Raw genomic sequence first — 15276 nt, forward strand, 5'->3', positions numbered from 1 at the left:
ATCTGAAACCTGAAATATTTTTGGTCCAGGTATTTCGCGTTATGGATGCTCAGTTTATGTAAGGCAGGGGGAATGCAAATGTTTACATGTAAGAGATACACGCTAATCATGGAGCTAGAGAGTGGCACAGATGCAAGTAAGAATTTCACTGTATTCTCTACATGTGACAATAATGACCATATAAACCTATAATTATCCCCTATTGAGTTATTAACTCCATCCTAAAAAGACTCTTCAGCTAACAGAATTTCATGATAAAAAGATGCTTTTGAGCCTTCAGTTAATTAAATAATTGATACATTTTGTAAGGTGGACATGTCTCATGTACACCAGTATTTTAATAGTTAACTCTCGTTAAGAAAATAATTCTCCAGAATGCCTTTTAAAGCAATACATGTTTTTAATGGTTATGGAGAACAAGTAAACAGTAAACATGGAAAACTTATCAACAGGCTACAGGAGGTCATTAAAAACACTGCAGTAGCCTTTTCTTAACCAGGCAGTAGCTTCAATACAATCTGCCTTTTCCACACATTCAGTGATAATCTTTCTCTCAGTTTAAAGTTCTGTGTATACCTTACGTGTATCTTGTGAGCCCAACCAGTATAACAGGAATGTATATGCAGAGATGGGCACTGTTTAGAAGGAAATTTGTTTTTTTCTACTACTAAAGTCTTTGTTGTGTTCTGGTTATTATTAGTGTCAAAGTGATTAACGTTTCCTCTATGATGCTGCAATGGGCATGTGAAGTGAAACCCCAGTACAACTCATTAGGCTTTTAAACTATAGTACTTGCTTGCTGCCTTCATTGGAGCTTAGGTTTTATGCTTCATGGTCTGAGGTCAAAGTTGGACATTAGTCATAAGGAAGAATTGCCACATGTTCAATGCAGGAAATATCATTGTCACGATTGTGCTTTTGTTTTTTTTTTTTAATATTCTCTTTGTCCTGTAAAAATTACTGAGACTTTGTTTCATGGGTTTTGGATGTCATGGAATTTGTGGCCAAATTTTGGTTTTGTTCTTGAAATGTTTATAACAATGTTGAAAATAAATAACTTTCTCTAGTGATGCCATGTTGTTTATTTATGGACACCACCATTTTGAGAATTATTTGTTGCTAGGCAGGGTGAACCAGAAGTGTGCAGTATATGACATTACCAGGCTGAAGTTGTAAAGGTCAAGCCGTGCACGTTTTGGTTGTCCAAATTTTGGATTCAGTCAAAAGCCATTTGTATCCATTCTTTGTTGGATTAAATTCGTGGTTATGAATATTTGTGCCTTGGTTTTTGACTATGATTCCTGACTTATAATTTATCTGTGATTATGTTTCATTTTTCATTTCCTGAATGTGATTCTTGATACACACCCTTACTACTCTGCTTAACTTTCCATCATTCTGAATTTGACTCTTGGCTTGAAATTTTTGACCTAGCAACATCTCCTAATCATAGTTCTATTCAAAGATGCTGCCCCCATATAGTCAGTACAAGCACAGACATACCCGGGTCAAGAGTAAGTTGACATGGAAACTATACTCAAAGATAAAGGCATGAGAGAGTCAAAATTTAGGCAAGAGTAATTATGTATGAAAGTGGTATAACAGATGAGCGTGGGACTTTACAGGGGTATAGTCATGTAGTCTTGTCTGTCATTTTGTATCTCAGTATAAGTTGTTGATTTTTTTTGTTTATTTTTTGTAGAAACCAAACAGTGTAATTTTGAGCTTCAGTTTCTTAATTATGCCTAAGCACGTTTTTCCAACTGTGTCTGTGCTTTTACGCATTATTTTTTTTTATATTTTTGAGCTTATTTATTATTTAGTATTCTGGTTTTCTGTGTCTCCTTAATGCTGTTGCCTTTAAGTTTTCTTAAGTACTAATGTATTCTATTACTCATTTAGAAGCATTTAAATAAGAAGAAGTCTAAGCTGACTTCATTAAAGTTATGAGATGAAGTTGCTGGGAGCTCAACGTAGTTAAACAGGTAGCTTCCTATTTTTCAGGGTAGTGTTAAAAGCCTGGTAGTGTTTTTAATGTGTGTTGTTCATCCATATTTTTTATGTTTCTGTGTCGACTGAAACTACTTTACTTACTTAGTAGCATGTTTATTATTATTATTTTTATATTTTGGTACACGCTGCTTGCAACACACTCACAATACTTAAAAACAACTGAAGGAAAACCATAGAACAGAGCAGTGTTATAGTGGATCTAGACCAATCCACTTGATGGCAGAATGCAACACTGTCATTGGCACAGCGAGCAGGGAAGTTTTCTATCCTATGTAAAGGAAAGTTTCAGCATACATAGGTCATGGTTGCTATTTTATTCTTAGAACTGATCTTTGCTTCAAAAGCAAAGCTGTCAAGTATGAACACCTTCACAAGAAGCAACAAACATATTGGTGGACAACCCATCTTCCCATATTATTGCAAGCATATTATTGTGCCTTTGGTGAGAATAAAAGGCTTGTTCTAAAAGGAACAAAAGCTTGATTGGCAGGGGGATGAAACATTTAAAGAGAATAAATAAAGAATAGTGAAAAAAGCTCTAGCAGTTTGGCAGCCAGAAAGTCAAAATGATTGTAAAACCAAAACAGAAACTCAAAGACAGTAATAACATAGTCAGTCAAAACCCGAGTATCAAAAAAAGGCAAAATGGCAAAAAAAGTGATATTGTTTGTACAGTAAATGTATTAAAAAATCTGACATGCTGTGAGATGGATGCCTCCATCCTATATAGGAAATGGAACTGACATCGTGGGGTGCATCATAGTACAGTAATCCCTCCTCCATCGCGGGGGTTGCGTTCCAGAGCCACCCACGAAATAAGAAAATCCACGAAGTAGAAACCATATGTTTATATGGTTATTTTTATATTGTCATGCTTGGGTCACAGATTTGCGCAGAAACACAGGAGGTTGTAGAGAGACAGGAACGTTATTCAAACACTGCAAACAAACATTTGTCTCTTTTTCAAAAGTTTAAACTGTGCTCCATGACAAGACAGAGATGACAGTTCTGTCTCACAATTAAAAGAATGCAAACATATCTTCCTCTTCAAAGGAGTGCGCGTCAGGAGCACAGACTGTCAGAAAGACAGAGGAAAGCAAACAAATCAATAGGGCTGTTTGGCTTTTAAGTATGCGAAGCACCGCCGGTACAAAGCTGTTGAAGGCGGCAGCTCACACCCCCTCCGTCAGGAGCAGGGAGAGAGAGAGAGAGAGTAAGAGAAAAACAAACAGTCAAAAATCAATACGTGCCCTTCGAGCTTTTAAGTATGCGAAGCACCGTGCAGCATGTCGCTTCAGGAAGCAGCTGCACAGAAGATAGCAACGTGAAGATAATCTTTCAGCATTTTTAGACGAGCGTCTGTATCGTCTAGGTGTGTGAACAGCCCCCCTGCTCACACCCCCTACGTCAGGATCAGAGAAAGTCAGAGCAATAGAGAGAGAGAAAAGTAAGTTGGGTAGCTTCTCAGCCATCTGCCAATAGCGTCCCTTGTATGAAATCAACTGGGCAAACCAACTGAGGAAGCATGTACCAGAAATTAAAAGACCCATTGTCCTCAGAAATCCACGAACCAGCAAAAAATCTGCGATATATATTTAAACATGCTTACATATAAAATCCGCGATAGAGTGAAGCCGCGAAAGGCGAAGCGCGATATAGCTAGGGATCACTGTATTACATGACCAGCAGAGGCCATAGCAACAGTAAACAATATTTCAGGGCTCATGTCAAAACAATAGCAAAATTAATTCACCACTGAAATTTTCCAGTGGTGTTGCATAATGATAAAAACAATATGAAAAATAAAGAACTGTCAATTTAAAATTATGAAATAAATACAGACTGAACCAGAACATCATGATGCATAAGTCAGCAAAAATTCAGCATGCTGAACACTTTCATCCTATACATTTATTTATAATTTTGCTGCTTCCTATTTTCTTATTGCTTACTGTCAGTCAGTCAGTCAGTCATTATCCAACCCGTTATAGTATATATTCTAATTTAATCATCCTCTTTAATAAAATCCCTGTGTGCGTCCAGGTGTCCGTGTGTGTGTGTCTTCTGGTTAAGTGTGCATGCGTGGGGCACGGTGCGATGAGCGATATTACTGTCAGAGAAAGTTACAGGCGTTTTACGGAAATACAAACCAGTATTACCTCCAGAGAAAATTAAAGTTATATTACGGACGTACAAGTCAGCGGACGTACAAGACAGTATTACTGTCACAGAAATTTAAAGACACACAATACACGGCGGCAGCCCATGAAGAACAGTCAGCTCAGCAAGTAAACATCAACAAAAGAAAGGCTGAAAGAAAGAAAAATATGACCAACAAAAAGAATGAGGTCAAAGTCCCTTGCCATTTAATATAGACTGTTCCTACTAATGTTTATACACTACTGTTCTAGCGCCCGTTATTGTAACGGGCTAAATGACTAGTATATATATTAAAAGTAAATGGGCTCACAGGTGACACTCATGTATTGATTACTTATTATTGCTTATTTTTCGTTCACAGCATTACATATGTGAGACATACTGTTTATAAATAGCAAAGTACAGCATGTAAAATCAGACATACAAAATATTAAAAAAATTAAATAGGTGTAGAAACGTTTTAAAATGTAAGTACATGTTTTTCATCTGTTCCATCATATTCCTCATTTGTTGTGTTCATTCTTTCAAATCCCTTATTCCATTTTAAACTTGCCTCGTCTCACCACCAATGAAGTCACTTCACTTTTGCCAGCAAAAGCTCTTAAAAATATATATATTATATGTAATTGTAGTAGTAATAGTAATAATTGTAATAGTTAATTGATTGAATTTTAATGCATTCGGAAAGTGCCAACATGCTACATGTTGGATTTATTCATTTAAAAGTATTTCATAGTGTAGTCATTTACATTGAAATAAAATAGCATTTATTTATTTATTTAACAGATTTTCGTACATAAAGGATTTTCATTAATAGCTAGAAAATAATTATAAAATTAAAGAACAATTATTTATTAAAGGTCTTATAAAACTGTAGATGTGGGAAACATAATGGCCAGCCTAATAAAAAAATGCAATGGTCAGATGGCCAGGGAGGAGATTAAAACAAAATCTCTAGCTGATTCGATGCTAAGACAAAATAAACCTCCAGAGGCCAAAAGACTTCTTAGTCTCCTCTCCTTAGTTGTACATACTGTAGCACTACCATCAAGTGAAAAAAAAAAACTCACAAAAGTAGTGGTTGTTGACCAATCTATGAAACAGTTAACACTCTCTCTTTCTCCCTCTCTCGCATGTTCCTTTCTAAATTGCATTTAAATACTGAGAAATGTGTAACATTTTTCTTTTTGCGGAACTTCTTTTACATAGTGTGGTCACTTCAATAACAGAACGTACTCTGCCTCTGTTGCACTCTCTTCACTGTCAGGCTCATTCTAGCCCTTCTCTCTGTACAGAAAAGACCACATTTATAATGCTAACATTCTCCTTCTTGCTCTCTGTCTCTTAATCTCTCTAGCATACCTCCCAGACCTACAAAATACTTTACATGTACACACGATTTTCCTGAATTGCAGGGCACATTTTGAAATGGAGCAGTTGTTTTACATCGGGTTGTCTTCACTCTTCAATACTTTATAAATGCATTATTCTCTCAACATAAACAGAATGCAGTCCTTACTTTTCAAGTAAACTTGCTTTAATGCAAAGTATTGAACCGTCTTAGGCCAAACCTCATTTTCTTTCCACATATGGCAATTTTTTTCTTAAAACATACTATATAAAACACTATACTATGTAAAACACCATTCCTTGGGCTGTTTTACCATTTGTACATCCATCCATCCATCCATTTTCCAACCCGCTGAATCCGAACACAGGGTCACGGGGTTCTGCTGGAGCCAATCCTAGCCAACACAGGGCACAAGGCAGGAAACAATCCTGGGCAGGGTGCCAACCCACCGCAGGACACACACAAACACACCCACACACCAAGCACACACTAGGGCCAATTTAGAATCGCCAACATTTGTACATTCACCCACTTTCTAATTTATAGTTCAGGGTCACGGAGCCAGTGTCAGGAGTCCTGGGCCCAAGGCGAGATCTAACCTTAGATAGTGTGACAGTTGGTGTTTTTTTTAATTGTACAAAAATGTATTTTTTATTGCATTGCTAATAAACCTATAAGACATGGAAGGTGCCATTGAGTGAATTTGCCTGTATTATGTTCTGAGCAACACTGGTTGGTGTGCTCCTGTTATGGCCAACTCTAAACTAATTTGCCGTCTAAAGTCTCTGAAATCTTTGCACATCTTTTAATAAATCTTGTCAGAGGATATTCTGTATTCTAACTAGATTCGTCTTTGATACTAACAATTATCTAAACTGTAAGGCAAGGAGAAAATATTTATTCTAGGGCACAGGCCATAAGGGAGGAAAAATATTTTAGGCTTTTTGGGTATTTTGATTAGAGACAATATTTATTTTAACTGAGTGTTGGAATATTGCATGGGAATGCTGATCTGTCTGTATTAAGTTCTTTAGTTTAATGTCTTTTGAATTTTTTTGGGGATGTTGAGTTACCAGTAGCACTGACTGTGGAATAGCAAACATTTCATGACTTGGAGAACATCATTAAAAAAGCCAAAACATGTCAGGTTTTTGTTTTGGAAAGTAGGCCTGCTCTCTGGTTCATTTCTGTCTTTAAATAAACTTACAGGATGGACTTCTCTCTCTGGCTATTAATCTAATGAGTGGGGAAAACTTTATGCCACCCTGTTTTCTTTTATATTTCTGTGCAAATGAAAGGAGCAAAGCTGAGAGCAGTGAGTGATTGGGTCTCTGTTGAGTCAAAAAACCAAAAAGGATTTTTGATAGTCCCAGATCATGTTGCTACACCCCTTTCTTATGGTGACTGTTCCTAGGTTTAGCCTTCCTGTCTTAGTTCCTAGTAGTCATCAATTCATTCTGTACTTGCTGACAAAGAATTTTAGAGAGTTAAATGATTATTTTGTTGCTTGAATTACAACATATGTATTCATATTACAGCACTGGAGATCCACCAATGATTGTGGCTTTTATATGCATATATTTCTTCTCCAGAAAGGTGTGTTGTTTTCATTCTTTGTATCTGCATCATCAATCTGTTATTTTGTCCTTTGTTTTACAGAATATGATGTTCCAGCTGCTACAAGGGCTTGATTTCCTCCACTCACACAGAGTTGTCCATCGTGACTTGAAACCTCAGAATATTCTTGTGACAAGCAGTGGTCAAATAAAACTTGCAGATTTTGGCTTGGCACGCATCTACAGTTTTCAGATGGCACTTACCTCTGTGGTGAGTAGCACTTCATTGATATTTCTTCCTTGTTTGTATTTTGAGAGAACATACAACATTTGGTCATGTAATTATTATCAGTAATTCCAGCACCATACTAGTATGGTATGTCGATACATTTTACTGAGTGTATTGGAGGGGAATACAGGGATCTCTTTGGAGTTTTCTGTGACTGAAGCAATAAGAACTGCGACAACGAAGATCATGGAGATGATTGTGGATTTCTGCAGGTTTAAGCTCCCCCTTCAGTCTGTTAATATCCGAGGTGAAGACATTGAGGTGTTGCAGACTTATAAATATTTAGTTGTCCTCGTTTATGACAGGCTAGGATGGTCTGCAAAAACAGATGGCCTCTACAGAAAGGGGCAGTGCAGGCTCTTTTTCCTTAGAAGACTTAAATCATTCAACATACTGTATGTAGTCGTCTGTGTTCTATCATACAGTCATTGCCGGTGTCATCTGTTTTGCTGTCGTTTGTTGGGGAGGCAGTATGACAGTAAGAGGCTGGACAAGCCGGTGAAGAAGGCTGGCTTGGTCCCGGGCAGGACAATGGACTCACTGGGAATTATGGTGGAACTGTGTATGGGGAAAAAGGTACAGGCCACCCTTAACAATACCAATCACCTTCTCCACAACATTTTGACAGCAGTTGTCTTCTCTCACTGCATTGTAGAACAGAATGCTTTAGAACAGGGGCAGGCAACATCGGTCCTGGAGTGCCACAGTATGTGCAGGTTTTTGTTCCAACCCAGTTCCTTAACGAGAACTCAATTATTGCTGATGAAGCACATATTGCTTAAATGACATTTTAATGCTTCATTTTAGTCGTCTCAATTGTTAAGGTTCTCCAACCTTAATTGCTTATTTCAATCTTAAACTGCTGCATTCAGTGTTTTAATTGCTCCTTATTAGCAATAAGATGTAAAACAGGGGTAGGCAATGTCGGTCCTGGTGAGCCACAGTGGCTACAGGTTTTAATTCCAACCCAATTGCTTAATTAGAAACCAATCATTGCCAATCTCAGACCTTATTTAATTTTATGGCTTGTTAGTCTGTGCAATGTAAGGCTTTTATATCGTAGATTTTTTTCCTTTCCAAGGATATCATCCAAATGATTTGAAGCCTAAAACAGATCATTTTCAGTCTGTCACATTTTTCTATTAAGTGTTTTATTAAATCAAACCGTGCATGATGAACACACACAGATGTAATTGGAAAAAAGCTAGCTGGAGAACTGCTGGCTGCTTTGTCTTTTACATCTTATTGCTAATAAGGAGCAATTAAAACACTGAATGCAGCAGTTTAAGATTGAAATAAGCAATTAAGGTTGGAGAACCTTAACAAGCGAGACCACTAAAATGAAGCATTAAAATGTCACTTAAGCAATATGTGCTTCATCAGCAATAATTGAGTTCTCGTTAAGGAACTGGGTTGGAACAAAAACCTGCACATACTGTGGCACTCCAGGACCGACGTTGCCTACCCCTGCTTTAGAAGATCATTTGTCCTACAGCCATGAGATTTTATAATGCTGTTGTCAATACAAGTGATTCATGACCTGATCATCACTCTACCTTCCAACACTGAAACAACTGACCTATTTGTACTTTTATTTATTTATGTATGTATGCATGTATGTTTGTTCTCTTTGCTTTTATAATAATTTTTAACAATTTTATTGATGTTTTTGAGCTACTGGACGCCTGAATTTCCCTAAGGGGATGAATCTATCTATCTATCTATCTATCTATCTATCTATCTATCTATCTATCTATCTATCTATCTATCTATTGTGATATTTCTGGATTGAAACATTTTTTCCAGTTTGTTTTCATCTGGTTGAAATAGTTGCACAGTGCTTAGGATAAGATGCTCTACAAATGTTTGCACTGCTGAGTATCTAAAGGAAACAGACATGGATACTTAGAGAAGGTGTGAGCTCAGGTAGCCATGGTCTCTGCTTAGTTCCCTCTCGTATCCTGGGAGAATGTAACATATTTCCTCCCAGGCCACCCCATTGTATTACTTGCATGGCTTCAGGTGCTAATGTTTTTTACAGTACACTGCATAAAATATTTTTCTCTCCTTCTCTTGAATGACTTTGTGCTTTATTTGTTCTCTGTTAGCTGAGTCCTGACAGTGCCATCCTAGTGATGCCCTTGGCCCAGTCAAACTCTTGTGAACCAGATACCACTTTATACCAGCATTATCTGGAATCTCATAAATGTCATTGACTGTCATGTTATGACTGCCTGCAATATTTATACACCCAAATCAGTGAATAAAAAGGTTCTACTGCCTTTCTAATGATTAATTGACTGGTTTGTATTCTTATAATACATTAGGAAAGCCATTTGTATTACTACTGCTTTCTTATAGATTGACTTTTACATGTGACTTAAGGGGCTTTTCAGAAAGTAAAGTCTACAGTGATATTGAAAGGTCTCCACAACTGGCTCATCAGGGATTGTCTCTGTTATCTAATTTTTGTGATTAAATCTTCCTCCAAATGGCCTTGACTTTGTAATATCAAGTTATTGGTGTTACATGCTGTTTGCCAGTGAATGATTGTGCCCCTGGGATGTTATACTTGGCATCTACAGGCTTGGTTCGTTACAACTGAAACTACTGTAGCTGTTACTTTCTTTGTAATTTAAGATGTATTCCTAAAGAAATGATAATAGTGTGATCAAGGCCCTAGCCAGCTGTTCCACCTGCTGTCGATCTCCACTATGCCTGGGGCTGATCTATTACAGCTTCTATTTTCAAAATTCATTGTTTAAACACTCACACCCAAGTGTTCTGGTCATAAGAGCAAACTGAAAACCTGATTCCCCCTGAGATATTTTTCCTGTTTGTTTTCCAAACCAAACTTGAATTGAACTTTTACTGTTGCATTCCCTTTGCATTCTTGTTTCAGTTTGGTTAGGAAGGGTAGATAAAATTCTATATTCTTACTCCAGTACAAATCCTACTACTGGCTACTTTATCAAAACTATAACAGTGAAGCCTTGATATTTCATACATAAAAACCTGCAATGTCATTTTTATGAGGTGGCTCAATACAAAGCAGGGTGATATTCATATGGTGACTCCCCTGTCTTTCGGTTTCAATTCTAGACCCATTTCTTTGCTAATTTCAGCACTAGCCATTTAGCAACATCTGTGGCGTTGACTAGACTGTCTTTTGAGAGTTTTGCATTGATTATGTTGGAGCATTTATTTGATTATTTACTTAAGTGCTTGATTGTTGTCTTTTATATCTACTGTAGTCCCTTGTTTCCAAACTCTCTTGTTGACTTTGTGTGTGCACAACACTTAGCTTGGTTTTTTGAATCCCAAGTTTTCTTTCACATTTAGTACTAATATTATTGGTCAGTTGTGTATCTTCTCATATTTTTGTCATATCATATGGCTGCCTATAAATCCAAAGTAAATGAACTTTAATTTCTCCATGCCTGAAAAGGTTTTTTTGCCTTCTCAAGTGAAAAGTTGTCTGATAGCCGTTCCTTTTCATCATTAATGTGTGTGTTAATCTCATGGAGTATAGTTAAGTTTATTGTGAGTCACTGCACCTGCTTAACATGACAACCAAGTAGAAAGTTTTAATATGCAGTGAATTTCAATTTCTGGTTTCTTAATGAACTCACAGCTGCCTTATGCCTTATACCATAGCTTTTATTTTTTTTTATTGTTTTAGAGATGATTTGATTTTTCTACATTATTTACTTAAGTAGTCAGGGTCACAGCATACTTCATATAAAACTTTAACATTGATTGTCTACTATCATAAAGTGCTTTGAAAAATGGGGGGAAAATACAAGTTACTGGAAATAATCAAATATAGTAGAATAGCTTAGTGCAAAAGTGTTAACAGAACAGGGCATACCAAAGTAGAGGGAAGACCATCCAAAAATACTAATTAAAAATAATGTCATGAGAAAATTTCAGAAAGCAAGATGTCTTAAAGTATGATTTTCTGGAAAAACAGAGGTAAAAACAACAGCCTCCTTTTTGCAAATGCTCTTTTTTAAATGCACCTTCCTGTAAAAAATCCATACAAACAGTGTTGATTCTGAAGCATTTGTTTCTATTTTTTTTAAAGATGTTCTTTTTGTACCTCTGTAATGAAATAAATAAATAAATAAATACAACATTGTTTGGACTGTCATAGTCATCGTGTAGGAGCCAACCCTGAATGGAAAACCAGTCCATTGCAGAGCCCAATCTTGCAGTTTCAGTCCAGTATGGCTTATTTATCTAGCCATACATGTGTATATAATGAATTAGAAGAAAAATGAGCATCTGAAGAAATGCTAAATAGACAAGGGGAGAATGTTGAAAATCCACATAGACTGCCTTTGATTCTGTAGTTGAACCTACCGTATGTCACAGTGCCACTGTCATTTACAGTAAATATAAGAAACAAATATGAATGGTATTCTATTGTTGGCTGTGTATCTGCTAAAGAAGGACGGCTAGTTGTTCCTGTAATAACAGCCTTGTATACATGTAATGAATTTCTTTAAGCATATACCTTTATTTTTAATGTCAGAATTCTTTTTCAAAACATATTTATATACACTGTAATTAAATATTGTTAAATATTGTATGCATACTGTATTGTCAGGGACTATGTAGAACAATCAGAAGTGGCAAGTTGGAGTAATTGCTATCAAGTATCAAGTTTCAATGCACGTCACAGGAAAAAAGTAAAAGATAAAAAACATAAATAGTTTTTTAAGTATTGTTTTGAATGGAAAGAATGGTTTGATATCCTTTGAACATGTTTGGACCATTTTTACAAAGATTCATGTCTGTGTGTCCGGCTGTTGTTGCATCTATGGTAAAATTTTGTGGATGCAGCATCTCTAGAACAAATGGGCCAGTTCTTATATAATTTTCTGGACAGCTTGCACTTGTTATTTTTAAAAACTGATTATGTTTTGGGCATATTGTAGCTATTCAGCTCTTAGCTTTTAAAGTTCAAAATTATTTAAACCAATATCAGCTACAGCCAAACCACTTCTCAGAAGTTCAGAAAATTTGGTGTGCGCATGTAAGATTTTGAAAGACTTTTGTGATTTTTGTGTTTAATATCATCATTGAGATTTGAGCTTTTAAAGTTCAAAATTTTTAAACTCAGTAGTCACAACAGCTAAACTCTAAATACAAAAAAATCATTTCTTACGTTTGAGACCTTTACTAAACAACCCAGATGTGCATTTGATTTTACGTACTTTTTTTTTTAAAAGTGTTTTCCTGCTTGAAATCAGTACCTACAGTTGGGGTTATAGCCTCCAGACCATTACAGATCCATAACAGATGGTATAGGTTTCTACTCGTTCTTGTCTAATTTTTAACATTTTAAATGAAGCAAAGGAGCACAATTAAATTCACATAGCTTTATTCATTAATTGTTCAAATTTAGGCAAAACATTTTATGCCAAATACTTAATATTTTGAGTTACATAAATATTAATTATTTTAATGGATTTGCCCATAAAGCAGATTAAAATGTGAAAAATACTCTTCAGTTGTATTGCATCTTGTATTTATTTTGATAAATGCACACTGTATACTGAAATGTGGAGAAAGTCATTTGCTGGCCATGCTATATTTTTGAACTGTTTTAAATAATAGATTTCAGCACATGGAGGAGAATCAAGCATTTTTCTGTAACTGATATTCCATTGCACTAATGAAGACCTGGGGCCTCATGTATAACGCCGTGCGTAGAACTCACAATATAACATGACGTAAGCACAAAAGCGGGAATGTGCATACGCACAGAAAAATCCAGATGCAGGAATCTGTACGTACGCAAACTTCCACGTTCTTCCGCTACATAAATCCCGATCAGCGTGAAAAGCAACGCATGTGCACACGCCTGCTGTCCCGCCCCAACTCCTCCCAGAATTACGCCTCTTTGAATATACAAATCAATATAAATAGCCCTTAAGCTCAGCCTTCTGTGAAAAGACAATGGAAAAAGCATGGGGGAAAATATAAGAACTTCAGCGAATACCAAGTGGAGGCAAGGAAAAACGTACTATTTGTTGGTTTAAACAGTGGTATAAACAAGAAAAGGAAGTTGATCGAGTGACAGAGAGTGTTGGAGAAACTCGAAAGCTGAAGTTCACAAAGTCACACAGTGCCCGAAATAAAAAAGAAGTTGTCAGATATCAAAGTTGCCGTGAAAAGCCGAGTCGTAGCCCACCGTCTGAGTTTCATATGAAAGCTTATTAGTGTACAGAGAAAAAAAAATAGGCACACAGTGGGAAAAAAGCACGAAATGTCAACTTTAATCTCGAAATTTCCACTTTGATCACATAGTTTATTTTGTCATTAAAGTAGAACATCACAAACTTCATCTTAAAATCATTTAATTTACTAGTTTCTCAAATCCCATCGTAACTAAAGTAGCACATTAAATGCTTTGTTTTGTATTTGATCTTCTATGTGCTTTATGTGTATGAATCACTACGTGCTTACCGGCTTTCTCTTCCTCCAACAGGACACAAAATCCATTACATTTGTAATATTACAGCTCCCTGAATAATTAAAATACTGCGATGTATACTTGATATAATTTTCATGATGATAGGAGTTAAAGCATGTTATTAAACATGGGAACACGGTGGCGCAGTGATTGTGCGCGACCTTCGATGAAATAATTTATTGTAGCAGTACTGTCTCTTTCAAACGTACTAACCCCCAATTCCTGACCTTCCTTTTCTTTCTCCAAATACCCAATCACCACACAATCAGCTGTGTAATAGACATTAAGCCATCTGTAAGCTTATAACGCCGATTCTTCAAAACTTTTAAGGAACATTGAAATATCTTCGTAGTACATGTTTAATTATTCTACCCATCACGCCAGTCCCAGTGAAGTATACAGTGCGAGGCAGGAACAATCCGTAAACGGAGCGCCAGATCCTTGCTACCGTAGCGACACCGTGTCCTTTAATTATTAACAATATAGATTATTTAAATGAAGTTAAAGTTTTATCTGTATAATATAATAAACATATTTTGCTGCATTTCATCTTAAAAATGATATTGTCATCATATGTAAATATGCGCTTTATAAAGTGGCTCAGGTTGTGCAATATTATAACTGTAGTGCAAGTTTACAGTGAGGTGATTGTACTTATAAGTCCAAACAGTTCTACAAGGAGCACTTGATGAACTGATTTATTGTGTTTAGAGCTCTTGGGTTGAAACTCTTTCTGAACCGTGAGGTCCGTACAGGAAAGGTTTTGAAGCATTTGCCATGTGAGAAGCAGTTCAAATAGAAAGCATGGCTGAGGCAGCGTGTGCTTGATGCTGTATACCGATAATTCTCTTTCCGATCAGCTATTCCGAGTGGTGCAGTGAGAGTAATATGGAAAAAGATGATCCGCTGTAGCAACCCCTAACGGGAGCAGGTGAAAGAAGTAAAAGAAGGTGCAGTGAGAGTAACAACGCTAAAGCAGTAATGGTATTTGGAATAGTTTGACCAATCCGTGGACCATTATATTGTTGCTGGTTAATTACAATCGGATGCATTAAACTAATAAACAATATACCGTTAATTTCAGTGTATTTATAAAGCTGCGTCAGGGATGTGGATCTGAAAAAGAAAGGGTAACCACACAGGAACAGTAGCACTGCTTTGACGCTGGGTGCCGCCAGTCTGCAAAACCAAGCGGAGAACTTGCGTACGCCAGGTTATGAGGTACTGTGGAAATGTGCGTGGCTTTACGCCAAGTTTAGGTTTTATACATCGCGATTTGAGCGTGGAAACGTTCATACGCAACATTTCTGTGCGTACGCACCATTTATACATGAGGCCCCTGTTCTTCTGACACCATCTTGATGCATTCCTTTACCAAAAGGAGTAACCATACTCCGAGTTAAGCTTACACTATAAATTGCCT

General features: G+C 36.6%; 1 protein-coding gene across 2 annotated transcripts in view; it reads left to right on the top strand.

The window, feature by feature from the left end:
• Positions 1 to 15276, top strand: part of cdk6 (cyclin-dependent kinase 6) — a 195291-nt gene that overhangs the window by 62880 nt on the left and 117135 nt on the right. For both annotated transcript variants that reach the window (XM_051935520.1, XM_028817095.2), the window contains exon 4: positions 7184 to 7351. In XM_051935520.1, the coding sequence (XP_051791480.1) occupies positions 7184 to 7351 (168 nt within the window). The remainder of the gene's footprint in view (positions 1 to 7183; positions 7352 to 15276) is intronic.

This window comes from Erpetoichthys calabaricus, chromosome 13 (genome assembly GCF_900747795.2).
Source record: "Erpetoichthys calabaricus chromosome 13, fErpCal1.3, whole genome shotgun sequence".
NCBI lineage: Eukaryota > Metazoa > Chordata > Cladistia > Polypteriformes > Polypteridae > Erpetoichthys > Erpetoichthys calabaricus.